The sequence below is a fragment of the Brachyistius frenatus genome, unplaced genomic scaffold, assembly GCF_029030835.1.
Source record: "Brachyistius frenatus isolate BFR_SWC_R1_liver_20210118 unplaced genomic scaffold, ASM2903083v1 Contig_122, whole genome shotgun sequence".
Taxonomy (NCBI): Eukaryota; Metazoa; Chordata; class Actinopteri; family Embiotocidae; genus Brachyistius; species Brachyistius frenatus.
Window position 1 is genome coordinate 595,659 of NW_027210721.1, and position 25,977 is coordinate 621,635.

Genomic DNA, 25,977 nt, shown 5'->3' on the forward strand with positions numbered 1-25,977 from the left:
ACCTGGCCAGCCAAGTTCAAAAAAGAAAAAAAAAGAAACATTGTCAGAAAATATTCAGACGACAAGCGAAAGACCAACAAGAAAAGGGACATTTTTAAATGTCAAGTGGTTAGTTTTCACAAACTGTGTTCAGCAGTGAAAGAAACTATTGTTTTAAATGTGGTGTTAGTGACTCTCTTGGTCAAGAGCTTTGCTTGGAGCTCAAGTGAAATTATAAGTAGTAGCAACAAAGCTATTAAACTCTTTTTGTAAGAAGGCACGAAAATATAATGAGACAAGTGATGATTTTCCACAAGAATTGTGTCTGCAATAAGATTATTCTCTTCAGTTGCATCACTTCAGCAACTTGCTGTTTGATTGCCGTGAATTGCTTTATGATGATTGGCAATTACGGGCCCTGAGATTGGCCAGGTCTCCTCCATGCAGACTAATAACTGATGGTGATGGGAAGCTGAACCTCACGGAAAATCTTTCCATGGCAACACGTAAGATTTGCTCTTCAGTCAACCTTATTTGAAAAATTTCAATATGATTTTTATAGTTGCCACAGAGAGAGTCTCTGGCCCTGTTCTGCATTTCAAAGATAAGTGGTATTTCTCTTCTGCACAAACACATACTCAATGGTGCCTACAAGACCCTGAGATATTACAGTGAAGCTCAGGTAATGTTGCACACGAAGAGTTCTTCGGATTATGAGCATATGTCAAGTGCAAATAATTAAATGATAAATGAGGCAATAAATGAAGTGGAATTAAACTTTTTTTCAGGCATTGTTCAGAACAACCAGACATCTGACTCTGGCCAAGAGGATGTCAGCGAGTCATTCATTTTGCCCCCCGGGGCTGCATTCAAGCCTTCTCATCTCTGGCGGCCATTCTCTCCGAGGCCCTCTCTTTCTTTCTGGTGCTACAGCTTTCTTCTTCCCTTGTTCAACAGCTGTGGAGCAGGGTTAGGGTCAAGGGAATCACACGCACACGGACACACACAAGGATGTGCTACTACTGTTCGGCCTGAATGCAGCTGAGGGTGTGGGCTGGATTTTCCCATGCCAGTAGTTAACGGTTGGCTGTATTTGGAGCTTTGGGGAGACCTTCACTGCCCTCTAGTTCCCTCAGCTGGCCCCTGGCCCCCGGCCCACAGACTGTGTCGTCTCCCCTGCTGGGACACTCAATGGACTGTGTGTGTGTGTGTGTGTGTGTGTGTGTGTGTGTGTGTGTGTGTGTGTGTGTGTGTGTGTGTGTGTGTGTGTGTGTGTGTGTGTGTGTGTGTGTGTGTGTGTGTGTGTGTGTGTGTGTGTGTGTTTTACTGGCCAATCTCAGGAGGGGTTCTGTCATTCAGTCATCAGCCATTCAGCCACCAGCCTCAACACTGCAGGCCGCCAGCCTCTCGCCCAGGGCAAGTCATCTGTCTTTAAATGACAACAAACTGCGAACTTTCCCGTCACCCTAAAACCTCTGCTTATTTCCCTAATGCTCCATTTTTCTTCAAGCCCCCCAATTCATTTTCTGATGCTCAAAGTCTTGGTAAATATGTCTGTTTTTCTTCCTCCTGTGTTTTGAGCTCACAAAATGACTGCTCGCCTTTGTCCGCCCCTCCTTCCATCATCCATCCAGTCGCCGGGTTTGTGTGTGACATCTCCTGCAGAGGAAGTTGAAAGCATTCCTTTGCCTTCCCTGTCATCATGGCCTATTTAATAACTATCCCAATAAAGTCAACGACAAACCACATGCAAACCCTCCTATGTGCCCCCCCGCCCTCACCCTCAGGTCTGATGAATGGGGCCATCAGGCCTGCCAGCTGCCCCGGAGGTGAGCAGGCTGCCCCCGCCGGGCAGCCAGGCCACCGAGCCGGCATGCCAGAACTCACACCAGGCAAAGCTTGGACAGAAAGAGCTCGTGGAAATATGGAGAAACGTAGGGAGGGCCAGTGAAACAGAGGGGTACAGGATGCACATGCAAACAGGGGGCCAGTCCGGGCGCCAGCAACACAGTGGGCAGTATGGATACGCTCACAACATGGTTTTACTCACAGCTTGCTCATGACTTTCCACTTCTCTTGACAACATTTGTTCCATATTCTACTAGGCTGCACATTCACTTGGCAAATTTTGAAAAGCGCTGAAACAAATACATTTGCATTTGTCCAATGTGTTTTGCATTAATTAGACAAAATGCAAATCTTTAATTTGCCATGGTGTTACCTCAGGACCACATTGTACACCAAAAGCTTATAGAAGCCCTTCATGTGGTTGTGTAGGTGCATAAATTAAAATGAGTATGGCACATTTTTGCATTGGGCATAACACATTCAAGGTTTGCTTGCAAATGTGTGTGTTCGACAGAACCAGGGAATATAGAAGAGTAGAAGGCACCTTATGGATTCTAAACTGAGCAAACAAACAGTGGACATGCTTATATATGCATTCATCTGCAAGACCACTCTCATGAATTAAGAATAGGTTGAATATTAGAGCAGGCTAAGCACCATCACAGCAGTGGCAACTGCTCCACAGCTGGCTGTTTAAAACCAGAACTGTTCAGAAAACATGATGAGCGCTGATTATTGGCAAGCCGAAGCTGTTTCCATACTACCTGCCATATTTTTTTGACTCTGCCCACGTTAACAGCATATGTGACCCCCCTCCCATCCAATCCTGCCAAATAGCAAGCCATGCCCTCTATTCATTACACTGCAGTCTCTCTGTGCCATTAATATAGCTGCTGCCAGCCGTGAGTCTGTTGTGCAGACACACAGAGATGGGAAATTGGTCAAAGCAACAAAGCTGTCTTAAGAGAAATCTTGACAGCGTGAGGAAAGAGCAGCAGCTAAATGTTTCCCCAACGCACATGAATCTTAAAGTGAAAGAGAAAGATGTACAGGATGAAGGATTTTTATTCAGCTGGCAATGTACATGCAGCCTGCATAAGACCTAAGGAAGAGGCAGAGAAGTAAATCACATTCAGAACACTATTTTTCTTAATCTAAGCCTCTTTGAGAGACTGGCTCGATTTAGTCAAGGATAGTTTGCCCGCTTGAATCTCCAGACTACCGCTGCCTTTGGTTTGGCGAGGAGCTGCGGCTACGTTCCCGAGCAGCCGCTGGGTTAGCTGCTTTGCTACCTGTTAAAAAACATTTTATCTTCATCCAGCTCACTTTCTCTCTTTATGTTCCCATCGCTTGCCATTTGGGAAATCTTTATTTTCATATCCAAGCAAACATTTTTATAAATGCAAACAGGCTCTCCAAAGACAGCTTGAGAGGCGAGACCTGCCCGGTACCTGAAAGCGTAGCAGCATGTCTCTCCTGGCCCCGGCCCTCAGAGTAAGCACAGCTGTGTTGAATATTTCCCTCACTCCTCAGTTCATTTGAGGGTGATCTGAGCTCAGTTAGCCCCCAGGACACGGAGCGGTAAACAGGCCTGACTATCAAAGCAAACCACCCCTGTCAGAAAGACTGGAATATGAGCCTCCGACCACTGGAGCTGTGGAAGCAGGCCGGCGGGCCGGCAGCGGCGGGGCCGAGCTCAAAGGCTCCTTGGCAGCAGCTGGCTTGACCTACTCCTCACAGGCTCAAACACAAGATGCCCTAATTCATCAGCAGGCAGCAGGTTTTACATCTACTGTAGACATTACTGTAAGAACTGCAGTTTAAGCCGGAAGTGGCTTTGACTCGCCTAATAATCACGCAGGTGATGACTGAATACATACATGCACTGGAAAATTCAAACTGTCGGGTGTGTTGTTCCTCAAATGTCTAAAAATGAAAAACCTGCCGTTACAATGTTTTATGTACTCCGGCCATGTATCTGGTAAAACTGGAAACTGCAATGCACAGTTTTTATAAATAAATTAGTGATGAAAAGCAGCAGTGTTAATAAGAAGCACATTTAATGCCATTCTGTAAATGTTTCTGGATCTAATCAGATGCATCCCTGTCGATCTGGCATATATAAGTGGACAGGTCCAAAACCTGTCTTTGTAAAGGAAATACATTCACTCAGCTTCACAAAGTCAAGGCCATGGGAATAAATTAGCGTTATGAAAGACAGGTAGGATGGTGAAGCTCGGATATTTCCTGGACGGCCAAAATTGAATGAAGAGGGTCATCAAGGAAAAGGAAAAGTGCTTCGTCTCTAAACTCCACTTAAAGCTCTTAATCTGGCTCGAGTCTTTTTCAGGTTAGTCATTTGGCTGAGGTCTGACCACACAAGTCATTCATTGAAAAAAAGAAAAACAATAGCTTTTAATGGACAACGTCCACGTGGCAGGGGACGCAGGCAGCGAGGCACCAACGTGGCCGTACAGAGACTGCCCACATCCTCAGTTCGTCCCGTCACCTAAACACAGACTCGTGCTCCAGGGGAAATGACTGGATGCATTTAGCTCGGCTCATCACAGAGTAGTATTCGGCTTCAGGAAATAGCATGCTCTGCGAGATGTGTTTAACTCAAGAGCGTCACAAGAGACGGAGCTAATGTCCCAGCCACAGGCCTGTTGTTGGTTTTGCAGAGAAGTCAGTAGAAGCAAAAAACTGGAAGTCTTTCTTACATCTACTTCCTGATAAGTATTTCCATTTAGCCAACTGGGGTATGATTTAGAAGCTCAAAACCCCATGTCAGTGTCATTATTGCTCTCTCATATTATCTCATTATGGTGTGCAGAAGGCCACAGCCCTGGGGACGGATCTTCACCTCTGTCAAGTTGTGTCAACCTCTATAAATTTCTCTCTGCCCACAGCAGCATAATGTGGCTGTATTACTGGAGAACTAATGCTAATTAATGCTAACAAGTCCATCACTGCCTGCTCAGAGTAAACAAGGGTGAAGTTCAGAGAATTTATGTTCCACCGGCCCGACACATCTGAAAACATCATTTGTCACAGTCAATTCTTTTCACACATTGAGCATTAAAGAAACACATGTTTGATATAAGTGTCCGCTTTTGTAAGCTGTTGAAAAGTATGGAGGAAAAAAAAAAATCACATGGAAACACTGAGTTCATGTGTTTCTTTCACACACAGCTGGGCATGTTTTGCTGAGTATGTCACCAAAATTAGCAGGGAGGTCAATGATGGATGTCCCACGGCAGGCTGAACCTCCCTTCAGAGGACTTTGAGTGTTTCAACATTTATCTGGAATGTACTCTTTCACCACAGTCATTGTGACACGGGCTTGAAATCCTTTTCATGTCAAAGGAACGACTGGTAAAGTAAAAGATGGAACTATTTAAGAAGAACGAGGGGAAAAAAGGCGGCGGGGCACTCGAGAAAATCCACCGTCATATACGTCCCTCAGGCTCCGACCAATTCCAGTCTTCACCACGTCAGCTCAATATGCTTTCATTTCTCTGGTGTTTATGGTGTAATTACTGCCGAGGACTTAACGAGATCTTTGGGCTTCACAGGTTCTGCTGGGAAAATGCAGAACAAACATCTCTCACTGAATCTGATGCGCACTATTTCTCAACTCAGTCCACGAGACAACTTCCTCCTCTTCCTTTTACTCTGTATTTTGTAGCCGAAGTGCCATTTCCTCATGAACGTACAAGAAATAAACAATGAGGAGTAAAGGGAGAGTGACACAGAAAGAGAGACTGTATGTGTGCAAGCTGCTCGGAGGTGGATGAGAGCTGTGAAAGGCCACATTGTTGATGTCAAGACCAGTCAGCATCAAAGGGCTGATTCAGGTTGAGAGGAGAGTCTCTCTGGCTCTATACACACACACACACACACACACACACACACACACACACACACACACACACACACACACACACACACACACACACACACACACACACACACACACACACATACACACACACACACACACACACACACACACACACACATACACATACACACACACACAGACACACATACACACACACACACAGACACACATACACACACACACACAGACACACACACACACACACACACACACACACACACACACACACACACACACACACACACCCTCAGCCCCCTGAAGACCCTAAAAACACCACGGTTTACTGTTCCTCCTCGTAGCCCAAGAACAATATTTGGAGTTGACGTGTAAATTTCAAGTGAGGTCAAAGGTCGTACAGTTACACGGCTGAGACTGTGTGTGAAAAATAACATGCAGCATTGCTTGTTCACCACTCTGCCACTGAAATATCCCTCATGGGCGACTATTTATGAATGACAAACTACTCTTTTGTCAAAGTCCCACTAACCTCACTACAGCCCTCTTACGCACTAGTTGTATTTGGATATATATTATGATGTTGCACACAAACATTTTACATGACTCTTTTCCATTTTGTTCAAACCAAAGAGTTTAGGGGAAATCCACAGTGCTTAGTGAGAGCTTTAATTACACCCAGCAAAGTGCATTAGACCAGTGGCATTAGTGTGTGAGTGAGTAGGAGTGAGTAGGAGTGTGTGTGTGTGTGTGTGTGTGTGTGTGTGTGTGTGTGTGTGTGTGTGTGTGTGTGTGTGTGTGTGTGTGTGTGTGTGTGTGTGTGTGTGTGTGTGTGTGTGTGTGTGTGTGTGTGTGTGTGTGTTGGGGGGTAGTTCTGTACGAATTAGTAAAGTTAGACACCAGTAGCTGTGCTACCATGTCAGGATGAGATTTAACGAGCTTTAATAACAGGCTTTAATGAGCTTAATTAGGAATCCATGCGATCCCCATGGAAACGCCTCAACCCCACAGAACCCGGCTCCGGGTCTGAGCAGCTTTCAATTGGATTACTGAGGCTAATGTCACTGGGACATAACAGAAAACAAACAGAGCGCTGTCGGGGCATCGGGTTGGGGGGGTGGCAGGTGAGATGAATGGGACGAACAGGGGATGGATGTCACAGAAGGGCCTTTGGCAGCGGAGAAATACCTGCTGAGGGGCGATGGGAGGAGGTGGGAGGAGGTGGGAGGAGGCGGGAGGAGAGACAACCGGCAGAACTAGTGGGATTAGTGTTGCTTTGGGATTTGGCTCGAGCATGGTCGACACAGGAGTCCCTTCCTCCACACCTTTTCCACTCCAATGATAATTGTTCCTCCAAACCAAATTAACCCTTTCATTTCCTCACATTTATATATTTCCTATTTTCCTCGGCCCAATTTTCACATTGAAGTGAACTTCCTATTTTTCAAATCTTTGTTTGTGATTAAAGAATCAAATTAATTATTGAAAAAAGAATATAGGTAACATGGTTGAGAATCTTGCTTTACATTATCCTGCTATTTCAAGGTGTAACTCATCGTCCCTTAATGTTTTGATTGTATGTCGACAGACTAAACTGTTATCACACCCTTCAAGGATTCCTGCGACAACGCTCAGAAAAAGTATTACTAAAAACGTACCAATACTGAGTTGCTAACGTGAAAATAAAAAAATACCATGGAAATGGATTTTTAAGACAACTGACGTGTTATGGGAGCTGCTTCCACTTATTTTAGTTGTTTAATCTCAATCACTGCAGATGCACATTAATATATTTGAGGGGTAAGAAGCAACATTACCACCCAACATGGCAACATGCCAACTAAAAGTAAAAACAAAACAACAACAACAACAGAATCTTTTTACCGTCATGATGGAAATGTTCATTCACATTTCCATCTTCCAGCCTTCTGCTCCTTCTCCCTCTCTCTGGGATCATTTTCCTTGCGGTGACTACAGGGAGGTTCTGCAAAGTGCAGTTCGACAATGACGGAGTGACCTTTCAGATAAGCATGATAAAGCTGCCCATCCCAGCTCTTCCCTGTTTCCCCCCGTATGCGCACGCACACACACACTTAAAGGAACCGTGAACGTGCCCAGACGTTGAGGTGAATATACACAGGCATATCTGATGACCTACTCTGAGTAGATGAAAAGTCCTCCCTCAGGGACTTTTACACACACACACACACACACACACACACACACACACACACACACACACACACACACACACACACACACACACACACACACACACACACACACACACACACACACACACACACACACACACACACACACACACACACACACACACACACACACACACACACACACACACACACACACACACACACACACACACACACACACACACACACAAACTAGACCTCTTCCCAGGCGTAAGATCATGAGGTGTCATCTGGCAAGTAGAGTCTCACTGGGCTCTGGGAGCTGCTCGGGTCACAGAGGTCCCTCGGACAACACCGGGCATCCATACATCGTCTGCCTTGAGCTGCTCTCTGCAGCTCATCTTTCACCATCTCTCGGCTGGATTCTCTCTCCAGAAAGTCCCTTCACGGTATTGCTATACGTAGTTCCCCTGCTTCCCCAGATTCTTTGTGATGTCCTGCTGTGGTGGAAAGAGTCTGAGGCTCATCATTATAAATCAGCCTGTTAGGAGGTATAAAATGTTAAAGAGCTGCTCCTTGGATTCAAACTGAAGTCTCCATTAGGGAGGCCATAGCAAATGGTTGCTTGCATGGCAACACGCAGCAAATCAACACAACAACCCCTTTAATCAACCTCTCGGCCCTTCTGTTCAACTCCCCATCTCCCTCCGCTCTCTGGACTCTCAGTGGGAAAGTCCAGTTACCTTTACAAGGAGGAAAATCATCATGTATTCACATACATGATGATTTTCCTATTTTACTACATCAGTGTGATCAAAGGTATTGCTCGTTACATCTGCATCTCCCGAGTCTTCACCCCTTATCTGTCGCATAATGTGAAAATACATCATAGAGATGGATTTTCTTGCATAGGTCTGCACAGGTCGAGGGAGATTAGCGGGGAGGAGAGTGTCAGCTCATCTTATCATGTTGTTCCCTGGCGAGGGATAGGACTGCTGACAGCACACAGACAGCAGGCAGCAGGGATACGGGAGAGGCAGAGAGAAGCAGGCCACACAGCAGGAGTCCACAAAAAGGCACTGATTAGAAGGCAGATACAAAGAGTCCGACAAAAGAGCCATAAAAACAAAAAAAGATGCAGTGCAATATACCCATTTCAGAGCACAGATGCACACACGCACACACACACAAGCTATGATTTAATTTCATGTCAGCCTTGAGGGAGGGCTGAACTCCTCGCCTCATCGTCCTCCTTCTCGATCGCTCCGTTCTTGGCCTGCTGCACGCCTCCAGGACTGGCGAAGGCAGCGATTAACAACAACAGTGACAGTGTGTATGAGTGTGTAAGTGTGTGTAAGGCCTGATCGTTAGAGCAGCCAACTTGTGTAATACAATTACAGAGGCTGCAGAGAAACTGCTAATGTGCACGCAGGCAGCTCTGTCAGATGGATCAGGTATTGAGTTTTCTATGCTTAATTCACTTTCCAGCACACACATGGGTGCATTAGTTAGATTAGAGTAGCGGGAGGGGACGGGAGGTGGGGTTGGTCTACCGCCGAGCCGGGCAGATTTGTTTAGTGGTGGCTGTCAATTACAACCCTGACCCTTGCACTAAATGGCTGCTCGTCCGGCGGAAAGAAGGAAAGTAGACAAAAGCCAGACAAGATTGGTAAAGACAGGGCCGTTTGCTACAGAAGATAACAAGTGGCATGTTGTGGAGTAAACAATGGTACAAACACTGTGCATAATGCTCCACCAATAAAACAGAGTGCTGCAGCCTGAAGAGGCAATGTGACCATCAGTAAGATTAGTGAGGCAACGTTATCACTAGAATGCTGCAGTAATGGGACGACACAAGGCCAGGGGTGGAGGGTACTTCAAAATAGGAAATGGAAAACAAATCATTCAATTTGCTCTTTTTAAAAGTCTCATGCAATTTAAGAGACTGATTGTAGATGCAATCACTCAAAAACTACTTACCTACTTTTATTCTTTAAAGATTGCATTGTGCTCCATGAAAAGGAATCCATTTATTTATACGCAATAATATCTGGAAGTATAGTACTTTCCTTTTATACACGAGCAATATTTTCTGTATTTTTCTTTAATTCTCTATGTCGATATTTATTTCTGTTCATGAAACTTTACTTTGGAAGTTTTGAATATTATAACAAAAACAGATAACTTATAATCAAACCAACTTCTAGTGTTTTTTAAACATTAAGAAAATGATTGCCATCTATTACCAAGTTTCTTCATACTGTGGCTCACACAAATCTGTATCTGAACTTTATTTCAATTATTTTATGAAGTACCACTTATGAAAAGCACAAGCGAATGTAAGTACAGACTGTACGGGTAGAGACTAGAGATCCCTCCTCACCAACAGACACATTCATCCGTGTGTCCTTGTGTCTATGTGGAGCCATTATATCTGGTCCTCTGCAAAGCTGAAGCTGCACTCATCTCAAAGGAACGCGACTCAGGAAGAGTCTACCAAGAGAATCATTATAAGTCTCTTCCAGAGACGATAAATAAATGAAATCCCACAGAAGCTCTTTTTCACCATGCAGTAGCTGAACGAGCAGCAGGAGGGGGGGCGGCGGGGGAGGGGGGGACGGGGGGCTGCAGTTTCTACAGTAAACACCTCCGGTCCATGTAAACATATATAATCATAACAAGATGGCCAATGCAGATCGGCTGTAATTGTATCACTAAAGTGAGATGAGTGAGTTTTAGGAGGGGGGAGCTCTGCAGCTGATTGAATCAAAACGTCTGTTTCAGTCCCAAGAGACCACCCCGATACAAAGGACAAAGATCGTCTGCACGTAACTGGGGCCACGCAGGAACTAATAATCCTGTAAGCCTTTACAAAACTCTCTTTATAGGCACTGACAGTGTTTTTTTTTCCATCTGACACCCAGCTTCGTCTAACAGAGTTAAAAGGAAAGAAGAATAGAAATGAAGGATAAAGTTGGAAGTGACAGGCTGTGCAGAGAAAACCTTTATCCGCTGATAGATGTTAGACAGCTACATCCCCTCATTGTGACACATCCATCAAAGCGCTGATCACTTTTGTCCTCCCACTCGTCCAACCCTTTCGTGTCAGAACCACTCTGACCAATTCATTTGACTCCATGACTTCAGACAGAACAGCATATTAGAGTGACTGCTGACACTCCTTGGATTCGACATGCCGTTGAACTTCCTCCGACAGCATGTTGCATTCTGTCAAGTTCCTATTAAAGCCAACTATGGCAAAAGAACCAAAATGGAAGCTACAGAGTAAATATTCCAGCTTGAGTTTGTCATGCCCGAGCCCCTAAATTCAATAAATGCCAGAGCAACTGCCAACAAGAAAAATGGCAGTCAAAACCAAAACCAGGTTGTGCTGGTATCTGGTGTTGCACAGAGAGAAGACACAATACGGTTCAGATTACTCGGCCAAATTTCCCAAGAAATTGCCTGGGAACGGAAATATGCATTTGAGATGGCAGCGCTCAAAGCGGCCCGATCCTTACAAAACAGTGGTTTCTTCGACATTGTTGTATTTGTTTACCAGATTTTTGCCTCTTTTCCACCAACAAAAAGCCACACAAAGGGGCCCAGAATAGCTGTGGGTTAATGTGCCTGAATCCTGGATCCTCTCGCTGTTCATCCTGCGGGTGAAAGCCGTGAGGTTTAAGAGTGGCTCTTCTGTCTCGGGCTCAATTCATTCCCCACCTCCCCCTTTTCCTACTCTTGCTCTGGCCGTATCAGTGTTTCTGTTGGCGGAGCGCAGGGTTACTGAATAAAATATTTGACATAGAAAAGCAGTGATAATGAAAAAATGTGGTTAACACAAAGTCTAAAAACAAAAATACCATAATTTAGTGTCAGTGTGCAGCTTTCTAAATGCAAGAAGTTGAGAATGTGTGTAGTCGGATTTAAACAAGCAGCTACTGAGGGAAACTCACCAGGAGGTATAATTTACCAGTGCAATTCTCCTTCCTTTACACAGCAGAGGTTACACTGTGTCACCCCCCCCCCCTCCTCGCCCCACGTCTCCTCAACATAACCCCCTCTGCATTTACCTGACAGATCAGCTTACCTCACGTCAGCCTAAAAACCATGGGAACCCCTATGCATGGTGTGTCACCACTGAATTATCGGTTTCCGCTGCACATGCTTCAGCGTATCTGCAGCAAGCCATTATGGCGTATCGGTTTACAGTTAGTGTGCTGACCCCAGTGCAGCTGGTGTACTGTATGGAGTCATAGTTTATAGATGTCTGGAATTAGAGAAACAAGCCTGTCATCTTAGTAAGAGCGGTCGTTTTTTCCAAACCGAGGTCTCATTTCTCCGTCAACTTGACTCGAAGCAGAGCAATTCTCCGAAGCCCTCCGCTGTGTAAGAGGAGTCCTCTCGACCAAACTGACGGGTTGGTTGGCAAACTCCTGACAGCAGGAGGGCACTCCTGTGGTCGAGGTTGAGATGATGACCATAAACCACAACATTCCCTCTCATCTCTCAACAGGCACAATTTAATAAAAGCGTAAAGTGTACTCAACATAACTTCTAAAAGCGCCTTATAAAAATATATTGTATTCTGTATTGTGATCCATATTAATATCCTAGTACTAGTAATACTAGTCATAACAAGACAAAACGTTTACAGCTATGCTAGCAGCTCTGTGAGGTCACACTAGGTAAATACTAAAAGCAGCATGCTAGCATGTAGTTAGCTCTCCGAGTATGTCATCACAAAGCATGTTCTAACGTTGAGCTGATGGTGGCGCTAAAGGAAAAGTCCAGGGATCACCAAAGTTAATAGAATTCCTCCTCAGGGGAACATGACTGTTGGTACCATCTTTCACAGAAATCCATCCAAAATTTTACTCTCAACCACAAAACCAACCAAAGTAATTATAATTCATCTTCTTCATAACCTGCATATCTGCACTTCATTTCACAGAAATCCATGTGAAATCAGGGAATCGCCAAAGTCATTCAGATTCATTTTGGGGACCATGAATGTCAGTATAAAATTTCATGGCAATCCAGTACAAAGACAGTTAAGCTCGATCAATCGTCTGACTGTCCAACCTTCAGACGGACAGATTCAGTACAGCCGTGCCACTAGTGAGGCGAAAAAAAGATTTATTCTGATGATGTATTTTGTAAATACAGAAATGAATCCTTTCCCTAACCTGTAGCTCTGTCAGATCTGATAGCAGCAGACATGAAGTGGTAAATGACTGTACCAACATTTTGGACTGAGAGCCTGTGAAGGTTTAACAGCAAACAAGAGTTGTGTTGACTGTACGGTTTCCGAGTAAGAAAGCTCCCCTGTATACAAAATAGGGCCAATTCAGACATCTGACCTGGTTTGGGAGAAGCTGCTGCTCTTTTCCCGTCTCTCTGCATTTCTGAGCAATCATCACAACAACATCCATTATTCACCTTCAGCCTACTGTTTAACTCCTTGAAAGGGGCGAATACACAGTTGGAAGCACTCTACTGTCGATCCCTTACACAATTTCAAGATGAGCACTTATTGTGCTGCGTAACTTTCATAATGTATTAAAGTAAAGCACAGTGTCAACCAGTGAATACACGCCTGCACTGTGGTACAGATGTATTGTGGTGGTCGGGGTGCGAGGGCAGGTATGCTTGACTTCTTTCACTCCTTTTGTGTTCAAACATCATGTAATCCTGACATTTACAGCGATGAACTTTCAGATCTGCACAACTGCTTTCTGTTATTATCAACTTCATCTTCATACCACTCATGAAATCAAGAATGTCTTCAAATCCAAGACAACACAGACACTTTTATCTCTCTAATTTGGCAGATTTGAAATGTTAGCAGTGCTTTTTGGTTCCCTGACAGATTCCCAGAGAGGAACAATACAGTACAGTTTGCCTTCTCTGGCAAGCACACAAATTGTAGCAGCCTCGACAGTGTGCTTTACATGTTAGGAGTCATAAAATAACCTTTCACTGTGGGGCTTCTGTCTGGGCCCCATTTAAATGAGACCCATTGAGCTTGCCCCAGTTAAACACTGTCTGCCAGTACTTAAGTCACCAGGGACTGATCATGGAGATATGGCACACACACACACACACACACACACACACACACACACACACACACACACACACACACACACACACACACACACACACACACACACACACACACACACACACACGCTGCACAAACACAGGAAAAGTGCTGACACCCAAAAGCAATCTCAAGTTGCAAACTATTACAGGACCCAAAGTAACAAGGCCCAAAATGAAGAAAAGAGGTCGTGCAGCAGGGTGTTTGGGTTGGAGGGTGTTTGGTGGTAGCGGTGATAATGGCAGCGTTGGGCGGTTAACTCTGCTCTCCAAACCCGACTGCTGATACTAAATCTATTCCACAATGCTGATAATGAATTCTAGTGTTTGCTGAGACTTGTAGAGTAATTACAGAAAAAAAAAAGATACCAGTCAAGCATCATTTTTCTTTTAAAACCTCCCTGACTCTCAACACATATTTTGACTCGTCCTTGCTCTCGTCAGTAGGAGTACATGGAGGGTTGGTGGGGGGATTAATCATACACCAGTACATACAGTAACAATTGTGAAGCTCTAATTTAGCACCTCATTTAACGCAGTAAAAACAACAACTTTACAGGCTGGCATTCTGACACACATTTAATTCTGCCCTCTGGTAATGGTCTGCTCTGTTTAAAAGTCTGTTTGGCAGCTCTGTAGATAACAGATGGAAGAAAAATGAGGGGAATTATGAGAAAGATTGATTTCCTGGGGATGAATGGTCTGGTATTCACACAGATTTATCTGAAACAGACTTTCATCGACTCTGTTATTATTGAATAAACATACACGTGCATGTACACACACACACACACACACACACACACACACACACACACACACACACACACACACACACACACACACACACACACACACACACACACACACACACACACACACACACACACACACACACACACACACACACACACCATATGTAGACAAACATGTGCACACAAAGACACACACTGCACTAAGAAAACAGAAGCCCAGTGAAAATATGAAAATATTATTGTGATAAGAGGTGAGAGCGTGCGTGCTGTTATGGACAGATCCAGGAGGTTCTTTTTAAATGAATATAAATTATCATTCCTCAGATCTGACAGAATTCATGTGTAGGAGGAAATAATTATTTCTTACAAAGTAAGCACAAATGTGGCTGACTTGAATATTCCACCTTTTCTCAAGCCTCTTTCCCTGATGTCTTGTAAAAACATATTCCTACTGAAGAACAAGGGCAAGCATTGTCCTTTTAGGCGTCCCAAGCCCATCTTTAAGGAACCATAATATAAACCAGAGACTATAACTCCTCTTGTGGCATCTCAAAAGCAGATGCAGGAATGGAGCAAAAAAAAACACACAAAAAAACCCAGAATGAAGGAGGGGGACGGGCGGATAAAGTACCTCATTTGAGCCCCATAAAAAACAAGGAGGCACAAACATTTATCTGTGGCAAGGCTTTCATCAGATGCTTTAAGAGTGCAGAAATAACATAGAGCAGGATGCTGATAAAGTAGAGGCAGGAAATGGGGAGCGTGGGTCTCCTGTTCTCATGTTTCAGCTGGGACAAGGGGTCCCATACCCCCCACACCCCCACCCCTCTCTGTGTTCTGCTGACATATATAAACCACAACCCTCCCCGTACAGACATTAGTGCAGCAACTGGAAACCACCAGCCCGCCTCACAATGCAGAGATGAGACACACTCAACCAAACCAGACAAACGTTTAAGTCTGCAGGTATATTTAAAGTGTGCAGATGTTTCCACTTGACGGTTTAACTAAATACCAAGCAGCTTATTAAATGACTTATTACAGATGCATATTGTTCTTATTCTTCAGGAGGGCTTTCATATATTTGCTTTAGTCTCATTCCACTAGTGAGTCTCTGGCTTTTAGCACAAGACAGGGCAAAGCCAGGATTAAGGGTTTAGCTTCGTCAATCAGAGTCAGCACCGCGGGGAAGAGAGCAGCTGGATTTCCATTCTGAAGAGCGGCTGGATTTCTATGGAAACGTGAAAATTCAGGTGTTTCCAGACTGCATGTGTGACTCAGGTGTTGTGAGTCACCACTGATATCATCTCGCCCATTACGGCCTCAGTGGTTCAATGGCCCTTCTCATCAGACCTGCATATACAGCCGGGCTTTAACGTCATCGGTGCCGGGACGGTGAAAGAGGATTGAAAATAACACCATGATGTGATGGTATTCATCCTCACGACGGTTTTAAGAGCTCCAGTTCTTGACTCATCCAATTGCCTGTTAGTCAGATACGATGTGGTAGTTTAAATAAATTATTTGTTTTTGTGGAATGTTTACTGTGCGACTTATGAAGAAAGGAAGAGTTTCGTTTCCTCTGTGGCCGTGTTTGTGGACGTTTGTGGACAGCAGCAGCACCAGTTCAACATATTGAACACTCTTTGCTAAGATAGGTTACGCTACTACTAGCAGAGCTTTTCCTGGAGGACCAGCACTCTATTTTTGGAGGAATTTAGAGGTGTATTTAACCAACTTTAACCAGTGCTGCATCTTCCCATGCGGAACTTTTGTCTCCCCCTTCTGCCAGTGAGAGTAATTACAAAACTACAGTTGACAGGAGCTTCTGCAGTAGACTCCATGTAGCCTCGTCTGTCACTACTGTTTGCAACTGTAAATAAGCGGATAAATAGTTTTGAGCACACAAACCACCCACCAAATAACTAATTTCAGTATTGGAATGTGATCCGTTTTACCCAAGACCATTTAGAAAGTCGAGAAAAGTCACGATTTAATGTTTGTATCCCTATTCAAGTTAGCATTGAGCTGAAGCAGAAGTTAACCGGCTCAGCTCGGGTTGCTCTGTCCATAGAGTCTGCGTTCATCCGTGCTGGCGTTTTACCAGAAACCAGATTTAGGAATTCTATATATGTTGTGAATTACAGAGAGATTTAACAGGGGGTGAAAGGTTTTATCAGCTTTGTGTGAACCCGTTTGGGCTTGAATTCAATGGACGCTCATTTATATGTAAAAGTGCCACACTCCAGTTCTAAGCAAAGATAATCTTACACCTTCAAACTGCATACTGGACATGTTTGGCCTAAATTTTTGGCCTAATGTTGGAGCTTCTCTCGTCTTGCTGTGCCACGTGAGGCTGCTCTTGCTATTGAGTTGTTGATTCATGCACCATGCTGGACCGGGGAATAAAATCTGAGAGGACATCAGGGAAATAACAGCATTCAGTCTACCTTTTAACACTCATAAGCAAATTGAGCTTTTTACAAGGTCTACGTGAAGACTTAAAAGTACCAATATCCCAGGAGCGTCTCAAATCTCAAATTATTTTGCATCTTGTTTAACTTTGCTGAGTTAAAAAGCATTTTTGTCAACAACAAAGCTAAATTATGATAAAATGCAGATGACTACAGTACAAATAGATAACAAACATTAAGAAAAGAAGATAAGAGATTACCTGCATGATGAGAAGGGGTAATAAATGTGTACAATATATAATAAGAAATGTAAAACAAAAATACAGTGAGATCTCGAGATTAAAGTTCCTTCTACCGAATATATTTTAGTACCTCAAACCCTAATTTACCTGCTTTTGTAAGGACACGTCCTTGACTGATTCCCTGTTAGGGAACACAAAAATGCAAGATGACATTAGTGGTTGAACACCAGGGGGGAGGCCACGATGCCAAATTAAAGGGCAGGAGTGGAGTGTGTACTTGTACTCACTCACGATGTGCTCTGTCAGCCCTGCTGCTTATAATGGCATGAGAAGGGCCACTTAACTGGTAATCACTTCTCTCTCCCCCTTTGGCTCCGTCCTCCTCTCAGTACCCCCCCTCAACCCCTGATTTTCTGACTGTCGGCTCTGATCTCTAATCATAAATGAACTGTAGATCAAGAGCAGGGACAGTGGTCCACTCCCCCTTCCCCCTTGGCTAGGATCCTGTAATCACAGGTCTCTTGGCTTGCAAGAGGCCAACAAGCCTTTGAATGAGAAATGACTGTAGCTCTAATGCACCAGCCATCTCCACTTTGAAGAGCCCTTTCCTGGCAAAGGGGATATCACAGGTAGGAAATCAGGTCATCACCATCAACATCTCTGCAATCATTATCTCCAATCTCATCGAGCAGCGTAACTGAAAGTGGGACCTTTTATACAATTATTTTCATTTGCGGTCCATAGCCTAAAAAGCTACACTAGCCACAATATGTCAGGGTAATTTCTGCCCTGTGGTGCACTTTGACTTACCCTTGCCTCACAAAAACATACCAAACACACACACACACACACACACACAATCTGGGTGGTGCAATATGCAGACACAGGTCAGCCATTCTGGCACAGGCCTACCTGTCAAGTGCTGCTACTTGTGCAGAGCTCTGCTAATGGACTGCTAATAGAAGTGAATGTTGCACTGTGAAGCTCCCCTGTAGTTGAGAGTGTCACACAGGGTGATTAATGACTCTCCTCTCCTCCCATATCCGTCCCTGTCCTCGCTCCATATCTCGTTTTCACCCTTTTCTTTCTTTCTTTTTCTCTCGCGCCATTTCTGCCTCCAGGTCCCTCTCCTCGCTACTCCTCACCTCTAATCTTTCTGTCCCTCGCTTACGTCCCAGTGATCCGCTCCATCTCAATCCTCCTCTTTCATTTTGTCTGCCTCTCCAGAAGGAACACGATTTTAGCACAAAGGAAATCTGAAATCATTATTATACTCCCAAACAGTTAAGTTTACTTGCAGTACAAATCTCCAGTTTCAGATAGATTAAATGGCACGCAGTATGAGAGCGACAAAAAAAAACTGGCAAGGAAATGTTTGAAAGAAGCGTCATTAGGAAGAAAAACTTTATTAAAGTGGTTTAGGTTTACTTTACAGGAAGAGTCATCCTCCCAACAGCGTGGTCAGAGAGCATAAATGTAATGAATAAACAATATAAATACTTGGGAAAACCAACACAAACAAGTCCCTACGGACAGGTCAGGACTTTTGAGGACCGATTAGACGATCGTTAGATTTGACATGATCGATTAAATTAGATTTAAATATAATACAAGGATTCAGTATTTCTCCAATAAATGTATATCTTGACACTGTGGTGAAGACTGAAACAGTAAAATGAGGAGAGATCAATTTGACTAAGTGATGTGATTAAAAATACCAAGTCAAATAAAAAATAAAAATATGAATATTTTCACAGGCTTTTTAGTTGGTGGGACAAAAGATTTGTCGTGTCGATGGAACTTAAAGGGAATTCAGCCGAAGCATTTCGAACAACGCTCGCTGCAGGCCTGTTTACAACGGAGGCTCAGTGTTTGCATCAATAGCACAACGTGCCCTCTTCCACCACACGAGTGCAGAATTGTTCCCAGACCCAAAATAGCATCTGTGTATATTTTTTGCTGTCATAACAATAGTATATGACATCAAGTGGAGCCAGGAAACAAACTCAGCAGCCACTTTTCACAGTAATTATCACTCGCCTCCGCGCTCCGTCTGTGGGCTCAGCTACCAACCAGCATGCAACGCTGACCGCTCAGGCATACAAACTTTTTACACAGGATTCAAATTCATTGTCGTCGCACAAGTGCAGGTACTCGCACAACAAAATGCAGTTTGGCTTCCAATACGAAAGTGCAAGTAAAAGTTGTGTAAAGTCGTGCGAGGAGTAAAAAAACGTGAACAGTGGCGCTTCGGTTCTGAGAGATGAAACGGGTCAAAAGAATTTGCTCTGTTAAAGTATAGATGCATACAAATAAGTCATGTTACACAATACATACGTGCAGATAAATAGATACATGATATATTTACATATTTTGGACAGTTGACTGTTGGTGGAAGTGTATGGTAAACAGCTGGAGTGTGTGAGTGTGTATTTGTCTTTGCCCTCTTCCTTCACGTGTATCACAACTCAATCTTCATTTCCTTCACTTTCATAAAATCCTTCAATTACATAAAATTGCTCGACTTTAAATGTGTCATATTCCCAGCTGACGTGCGCTGGCAAAAGGCTATCATAGGAGGTCATTTATAAGTACCGCTCCTTACGCACAATGCGCTCATTGTGCATGCAGGCCCTGTTTATATAATGACCGCAGTGGTTGTAATGTTAGCAGCCTCATGGAGCCAGTTGCCAGGCCCAAGGGAAGCTTGTTAGGATAATAATGATAAAAATAACATTCACATTTACCTGCATTCTTTGAGCAGATCAGTTGGAAAACTGTCTGAAAAGTGTCGTTTATGGAAAAAGTCTCACTGCGCAATGAGTCATGATATTTTAGAATCCATATATATCAAATATCCTCTAACTTTTCCCTCCATAAACAATCCTCAGAGGACACATCATCAGAGGGTGGAGGCAGCAGAGACAGGATCAGGATGAGAGTTAGAGAGGAAGAGAGACATCAGAGAAGCACTGTGGAAAAACTGAGCTAATCCCAGGAAGGCCAGCACCCATGTACCCACTGACCAACACAGCTACACTACACGAACCTCAACGTTAAGGTCCGCCATGAAAATGAAAAGAAATTGGGAAAGAAAACAGCTCTAAAGGGGAATTTCTTCCACTCATCATGCATGTTGAACAATGATTCTCCTGTGACTGAAGAGGATCTCTGAGAAAACCTCTTTAAAGAAACCTTCCTTTTTTTTCAGCTATGTTTCCTAAAGCAGAAATCTGATATTTGAAATCTTTGGAGAATCTGTAGCTTTATCCGAGACAATAGTCAGTCTGTGTTATGAACAGAGAATCCAAATATTTCAGCACCCATTAGACCTATAAAAATGTGTAGATACTATTTTAGAGGGAAGCATTGCATATGTTGCCATAACGATTGGACATCCTCCATCGACTTCCAAAAACACGCACAGAGACACGAGCAGCTACCTTCCCGCTCTGCCGCTGCAGCCGTGGAAACACCAGGAGTACATCTGTTCTTGCACCAAAGGTTTCCAATCAAGCTTGTGTCACACAGCTCTCAGCTACCTTTCTGGCAGCTCCTCGCTTATATCTGTCTCAGCCTGTCTCCTTTGTCAAGAGTTCAGCAGGTTAATGAGCTCTCTCATTTCCCCCCCCCCCCCCCCCCCCCCCCCCCCCCCCCCCCCCCCCCCCCCCCCCCCCCCCCCCCCCCCCCCCCCCCCCCCCCCCCCCCCCCCCCCCCCCCCCCCCCCCCCCCCCCCCCCCCCCCCCCCCCCCCCCCCCCCCCCCCCCCCCCCCCCCCCCCCCCCCCCCCCCCCCCCCCCCCCCCCCCCCCCCCCCCCCCCCCCCCCCCCCCCCCCCCCCCCCCCCCCCCCCCCCCCCCCCCCCCCCCCCCCCCCCCCCCCCCCCCCCCCCCCCCCCCCCCCCCCCCCCCCCCCCCCCCCCCCCCCCCCCCCCCCCCCCCCCCCCCCCCCCCCCCCCCCCCCCCCCCCCCCCCCCCCCCCCCCCCCCCCCCCCCCCCCCCCCCCCCCCCGGCACTCACTCGTTTCTACATGGGATGAGAAAGTCCTCTCGAAGTTGAAAAGTAAAAATAAACTGTAACAGACAGATGAAGTGTATCTGAGTATATTAAAAAAAAACAAAAGAAATGATGTTGGAATAACTCCAAAAACAAAATGCAGGATCGAGATGGTGTTCCAGAGCGCGTGGTTACGTGAGCCACTCTAATCACCAGTAGTTTTACACTGAAGAAGTGACTCTCCAGCGATTTGGAAATGTGTAGAGCTCATCAGTGCCCTAAAATAGCAAGACCCATTAATTAGGCTCAAACAATGTTCTCCTGCTGTATCGACTTCTTAATGGACAGAGAGGAACTTTGTTCGTATTCCCATTCAGTCAATGACACAGAGCTCTCGGGGGGGTTTGGGATGAGTATTATGTCATCTCACCCTGCCCTTCAGAAACTGGACCTGTGCTGGTTTTCAGTCTTCCTCTCCCTCTTTTTGCTCATTAACTATGTAGGAGTGTGATGAAGGTCTGGAGCAGCAAGATAAGGTTGCTCATTCTTGGGTGGAATATTACAGACCTGCAATTTAAGCTTGTGTTTCTCTTGCTTGGCCACTGAAGGAAAGAAAAACATGTATACATAAGGATCTACAGCTCATGACATTACTGGAAGTGGAGGGTGTGCCTTGCTTCCCAAAATATGCTCATTCCTCCCATCTCATTGTTTTATTCAGCTATAGTTCATTCAAGAGAAGACGTAACCGTGGAGCTGCACATGCACAAACACATACTGAACACTCAACCCTCCCAGATCAGCTCCGTCTGTCTGACAGACAATCTCACTCAGGAGACAGCAGATTAAGTAAATGGCTTCAGGTTTTGTGGCATTATCTAATTGTTTTCTATAACTGGCAGCTACTACAGTTCACAGGAAACATCTTTCAGCAGACAGCTCTCTGAAGTTTAAAACATGCTCACTGACTGAGGTTAAGTACACTGAGAAATTAAAACGAGGTTTGCTGTTTAAAATGAAAATTACCACCCGAACTTCTGTTCTCAAAATTGAAGAAACAGTGATTATCCCATCCTTGTAAATAACTGCCTTCTGAGCAAAAGTCAAGACTATTTAATCAATTACTCCTATTAGCTTTAGTGGACTTTAAAATCCTTAATGAACAGATGATGTGCTAGTTTCTAAATAGTGGACATCTCATTAATAAACTATTCAAGTCAAATCAAGATGGACAAAGGTTAAATGATTTTGACTGAATAAAGATTCCGTTTTCTTCATCTAATTAACAGCAGTCTGAACTGGGAAATAATTTAATTTAAATTACATTTAGTTTTTATTAATACAGCAAGTCTACAATTTACCTCCAATATCTTGCCATGATTTAGAAGAAAATAATTTGATTTTTTTTTTTTAAACATATTTTATGATGTGCAATGCCATTTTTAAATTTGTAAACTCTTTTGAACACTACAGTCTTTAAGAATTTGGGGAGATGTAAACTAGTAGCCACAATTTGGGACTGTTTTCATTTAGATATCATCTCAGAGGTCCTGGACGCATTTATCTATTTCTTAGAGAAACAGATGTGAATGTTTCAGTTTCCAAATGACAATTTTAGTTTAGAAAAATTAAAGTAGGAATTTTCAATCCCTTCTCATCGTTCCAATTTCCACATTTTTGCCCCGAGAATCCTTAAAACCTTTATGATTTTTCATGTCTTCATATTTTAACCCACGTTACTTTTTATAGTCGGCCTGTGCTTTAATTAGGTCTACAGACTGCATTTATTCCTTAATCTTTAATAACTCGGAGCCCAAAGGGAGGCCAACGCCAGTGTTCCTGTTTTGAGTGACTAACTCGGATTCAGGTTTCCCTTGTCCACTACATCCTTGTTGAAGCGCAGGCTGCACGAGTTCAGAAAACTTTTGCCAAGAGTAAAGCAAGTTCACAGGTCAGAAACGGACTTCAAAGTTTACCTTGAGCCACTCCGACATCCAGCAGGAGCCAAAGCAAAAGCCAGGAAACGGTCGGCATCTCGGGAGAGCACCTCGGCAGTCTTCTTCCCTGTCTGTCAGTTCGTGCACCATTCCCCATGATGAGGAGTCCAACTGCGCGAGGCGAGTCCGCGTCTCTGAGGTTCTTCTCAAACACGCAGTCGTCCCTCGTTGTGGTGCGCTGCGGTCCGAAGATCAGCCTTCACAGCCCCGAGCGCACAAAAGGGGCTTTGCAGAAAAATATCCAGCGCAGTGTTTTTGCAAACATGTGACAGTTTACGGAATGAGAGGTGGGTGCATCGCCCTCCGTCAGGGAGGATGTTGCATTTAAAACCTGCCTCCGCTTGCTTTTCCCTTTAAAGGATCACTTGGTTTGTCTTGAGGTGTGGATCGATGTCTTGATGGCAGATTCATGCTCCCACACAAAACCAAAGTCCTCCAGCAGAGTCCCTCTCTGTCGAACCCTTTCACGCGTGCAGGCGTGTGTGTGTGTGTGCGTGTGTGTGTTTGCTGTGTGTGTGTGCGTGCACCGCGCCTCGCCTCGCCTCGCCTCCACTGACGGGACTGAGCGGAGGAAGGAGCGTCTCTGCGGGCTACCTTTCTCCTTCAGCCAATCCAAGTGCTCCGGCAAGTGGCGGCGCTGCATCAAAACCTGGCCCGGATAGCACCAAGGAATGGATGCTGTTTATTAGTTGGTTTACAAATGAAGTCTTGGATTAACAATCATTGACGTCAATGATGCCTTCAAAGTAGCCTGCAATGTGTGACAACAAATAAACAGAAAATTGGTCCGTAGATCCGACATTTATGGAGAATATGAAAGATGTAGGCTGCCAATAACACATGTACAAAAAAAAGAAGAAGAATGGTGCTGGAGGACGTATGAAGATCCTTAAAGTAGGTGAAAGTACAAACATGAGGATATAAAATATCCCATTACTGCTCTGCATCTTTACACATCATGTCCGCGCATCCTGCTCGTTCCTCCCGTTGAACAGGAGCCTGTTCCGACTGAACACGCAGCGCTGTTGTTTAGTTGATTCATTTAAATAAAGTTGGTTTGTGTCTTGATTGTCGCGGAAAACAAATGACCCGAGGCCGTTTGTGTCCTCTGCAGAGAGGAACAATCCTGTGGTCGTGTTGCACTTTCAAGCCTTTTCTCAGCCAAACCTGACATGTCTGGAAGTGTTCTGCTGCCAACTCACGACAGGCCAAGCAAGGGGAAATGTTTGCAGGAGCACGTGGTTTGCTCCCTGCAGGTAGCTGTGGTCAACATGCATGAATTTAAACATCACCTTACGATCCATTCTGGGAAATGGTGTCATCTAAAAGAATAAGGTGGCTAAAAGGTTTACAAGGATAAAGAAGAGGAGAAAGGTGCTAAGATCAAGTCTTTCTGAATATTGGACATTTAATTGACAATGGACCTGTCCAGGGTGAACCCTGCCTTCTCCCCAAAGTGAGCTGAGAGAGGCTCCAGTCCCCTCAGCCCCCCCCCCCTGTTCAGGATAAAGCGGGTAATGGATGGATGGACAATGGATTTTATTCCTGCAGGGTTGGATTCTAACAGACAGCTGCTGGGTTAAAATATCACCGGCAAGTGTGTTTGATATTCAGTGTTTCTATTGATATAGATGATGTATATTCTGGCTATCTTTCTGTTTATTGCTGCTTGTTCTGCAGACCAGCTGTCTGCTTGTTTCTATTAGTATAGAAATAGAGGCCATACATTGCTTGCACACATGTGGTCTGTTGTCATGTGTGGTTTAGTGTATTTTGTGGATTGGCCATCTAACATTAATGTCAAACTGTGTCTTCATTTACCTTTTGTCCTTGGTAAGTTAGTCTGCCTTACTTTTTTTTTATCCTGTTACTGATGGTTTGAGCAAGTCATTGGTAAAATCCATGTTCCTGAAATAGCCCACCAGCAGTTGTGCTGCTTAAATATCAGCAGGTCACTGTTTAGTGATGAATCCATGACGTGTCCACGTGCTGAAATAGCACGCCTCATTGTAATCTGCATTAGTCTCAGTTCTGTTCCTTCTGTCTCCGTAAGTTTCCCCTCAGATCTGTCTTTCATCTCCATAAAGCCTACAGAAGGCTGTAAAATGGCCGACTACAGGTCCTCACCCAATCTGCCATCAGCTCCACCCCTAAACTTAAGGTATACAAGTAAAAGCACTCTGTCTGCAATAAAATATTTGATTGTAACTGATATTCGATTTTTAATACTGATGGATTAATGCCAATGCAGCATTTTAACTTCCGTAGCCGTTTAGTTTTCACTACTTTAGCTGCAGTAAGATAATGTTGTCTAGTTTGTTGTCCGAGCCGAAGGTGCAACCTTCCAATGGGTCACAAAGTAAACCTGAAGAGTTGTGAGATGATGATTATAAAGGAAAGACAGAAACTAAACAAGCTTTAAACGTAGGCTTTGTGTATCTGGGTTTGTTTGCGTGGTATCGAAGCATTGATTTTAATTTTTTTTTTACTTCTTGGGTCTTTAGTGAAACAACTCGTGCGGTGCTAACCACTGCACCACCGTGCCGCCCTCAGTATCTATAGCTGCACAGTATATCTCTTTTGAATGTAGTGCAGTAGAAGTATTAAGTAGGAAACACTGGAAATACATTTT

The 25,977-nt window shown here is 44.5% G+C and overlaps 1 protein-coding gene across 3 annotated transcripts in view; it reads right to left on the bottom strand.

Annotated features, from left to right (window-relative positions):
• unc5cb (unc-5 netrin receptor Cb) overlaps positions 1-23,830 on the bottom strand; it is a 109,820-nt gene extending 85,990 nt beyond the window's left edge. For all 3 annotated transcript variants that reach the window (XM_069713798.1, XM_069713796.1, XM_069713799.1), the window contains exon 1: positions 23,325-23,830. In XM_069713798.1, the coding sequence (XP_069569899.1) occupies positions 23,325-23,442 (118 nt within the window). In that variant the 5' untranslated portion in view covers positions 23,443-23,830. The remainder of the gene's footprint in view (positions 1-23,324) is intronic.
• Between the last annotated feature and the right edge of the window lie 2,147 nt (positions 23,831-25,977).